Consider the following 2,220-nt stretch of genomic DNA (forward strand, 5'->3'; position numbering starts at 1 on the left):
GCGACAGCAGCTGGGAGGGAGCGGGGATCGAACCGCCAACCCTTGCGTCATTGGCCGACCCGCTCTACCTCCTGAGCTAAAGCCGCCCTATATTTAAAACATATATAAATATAAACACATCACTATTGTTTTTGCTCCCATTTTTCATGAGTTGAAGCATAAGACTTTCTATGCACACAAAAAGCTTAATTCTCTCAAATGTTCATACATTTCTGGTGTAAAGTAGGCCTATCCTCCGATCAACAACTGTATGAGCATTTACCACTTCCCAACATGGTTGCCTGCTCAGAATTTTCTCTGAGCCATGAAGATTGGCAGCTGTCATGTCATGATATTATTGGTTGAAATGTGATAGTATTAGGCTACCTGATGTCAGCAAACTGTAGATATCATGAATGAACTCATTAATGAACTTTTGATGTGGGAAAAAATGTGAAACATTGTAAAATAAAATAAAGTCATTTGTTTTAATTACCAATTCCACTTTTGATCATAACAACGTTTTACAGACGGTCCCTATCTTCGGCGACTTGACAGCTGCACTGTCTGCAAGGATAGTTTGTTCAACATCAAATTCACGAGTCGTGCCACAACTGACGCCCCGGCCGCCCCGTGTTTATAAACCGCGGTGACAGCGGTTGATAACCCCCAGCTCAAGCCGTTAAATAAAATAAACAAATACATAAAATAAATAGGTCTGTGTCTCAGCGCGTGCAGCCCCTGTGTTGTGTTTCCGGGTGGTACGCATACATCACAGCTGGCATCAAGTCGGTCAGCCTGCCTTCACTCCGGACCCCGAGACACAACAACAACAACACCCACACCGGGAATAACTATCACGTTAGTTGATGTGTCGCTAATAGCTGAAGACAGCGGGGGGCAGGGGGCGGGCAGCGGGGAGGCAGGATGGCGGCGTCGCTTCTCTCGGAGACGGAGATCAGACACCGGGTCCATGGCGGAGGAGAGGAGGACCCGAACGGCAACGAGCACGGAGCGGCCGCCCGCAGCGCAGCACGCAGGGGCCCCGCAGCTGGCCAGCCTCTACTCTCCCGGTGAGGCTGCACCAGCAGGCTTTACTGCATGCCGCGTTGCTGCTGTTGTTGTTGTTGTTGTTGTTGTTGTTGTTGTTGTTGTTGTTGTTGTTGTTGTTGTTGTTGTTGTTGTTGTGGCTGGGGAGTAGTGAGACATGACGTCAGGCTACAGGCCTAACATACAGCAGGTATCACAGTATCACACCTGCAGGGCACAGGGAGGATGATGTGAAATACATGCCAATAAGTTGTACAACTGACATCATCAGCACAATGCAGCCTACTGTATGTGCTTCTCACTCTGCTAGCCTACATCGGATCATTTTTATAAGATTGTAACCTGTTGCACATTATTGCATAAAGCTGTATGAAGGTCTACACACAATTATACGTTAACATTAATATAATGTATTCAACAGTCTTGTATTATGCATCATCATAGTGTGCAACCTGTAGGCTATTCCAGAGCAGTTTCTGACTTTCGGCTTATAGGGATGGAGATTTGAATCCAAACTTAATATCATTAAATATCCATAGCATCTTCTATAAACACTGCAGGCAACAACCATGAGGAGGTGAAGCAAAGCAGGCGGTCAAAAGCATTCATGGTCAACAGTTTGAGCAGGTGATCATGCCTTCAGCTGGGATGTGTATGGGACAAAAGCAATATGTGTGTGACAGTCTACAGGGCATCACACTGTGTGTGTGACAGTCTACAGGGCATCACAATGTGTATGTGACAGTCTACAGGGCATCACAATGTGTGTGACAGTCTACAGGGCATCACAATGTGTGTGACAGTCTACAGGGCATCACAATGTGTGTGACAGTCTACTAGGCATGGGTCAATTTCCAGTTTTACCGGTTTGGTTCGGTGTACGAGCCCAAACCGGTGTGATCACGTGCAAACCGAAAAACTTTTTTTTTTTTTTTTTTTTTTTTTTTAAATAAAAAAATAGTGCCAATCCATTCGGATTGCACTATTTTTCCTTTTAGCCTCTTCTCAAGTTGCACTCGTAAGCAAAAGTCTTATTTTGTTTATTATGTTGATGTTTGAAGAAAAGTTAAGCTGAATAGTTATGAGAAATAAAAACAGTGTGTTGCTACAGTTAAATGGTTCTGCTTATTTTTATTCAGTGTTAGTGCTGGTTGGCATACGTTATTATTACATACGTGCATTATCGCCACC

At 44.5% G+C, this 2,220-nt stretch overlaps 1 protein-coding gene across 1 annotated transcript in view; it reads left to right on the forward strand.

Moving 5' to 3' along the window:
- Positions 1–906: 906 nt before the first annotated feature.
- The window catches only part of LOC310792547 (plasmanylethanolamine desaturase 1), a gene marked incomplete at both ends in the record, with an annotated part of 58,901 nt that continues 57,587 nt past the window's right edge, over positions 907–2,220 (forward strand). The window contains 2 exon segments of the mRNA XM_083654239.1: positions 907–1,007; positions 1,009–1,052. Coding sequence (XP_083510365.1) covers positions 907–1,007; positions 1,009–1,052 — 145 coding nt within the window.

The sequence above is a fragment of the Poromitra crassiceps genome (genome assembly GCF_964638095.1).
Source record: "Poromitra crassiceps genome assembly, chromosome: 18".
Taxonomy (NCBI): domain Eukaryota; kingdom Metazoa; phylum Chordata; class Actinopteri; order Beryciformes; family Melamphaidae; genus Poromitra; species Poromitra crassiceps.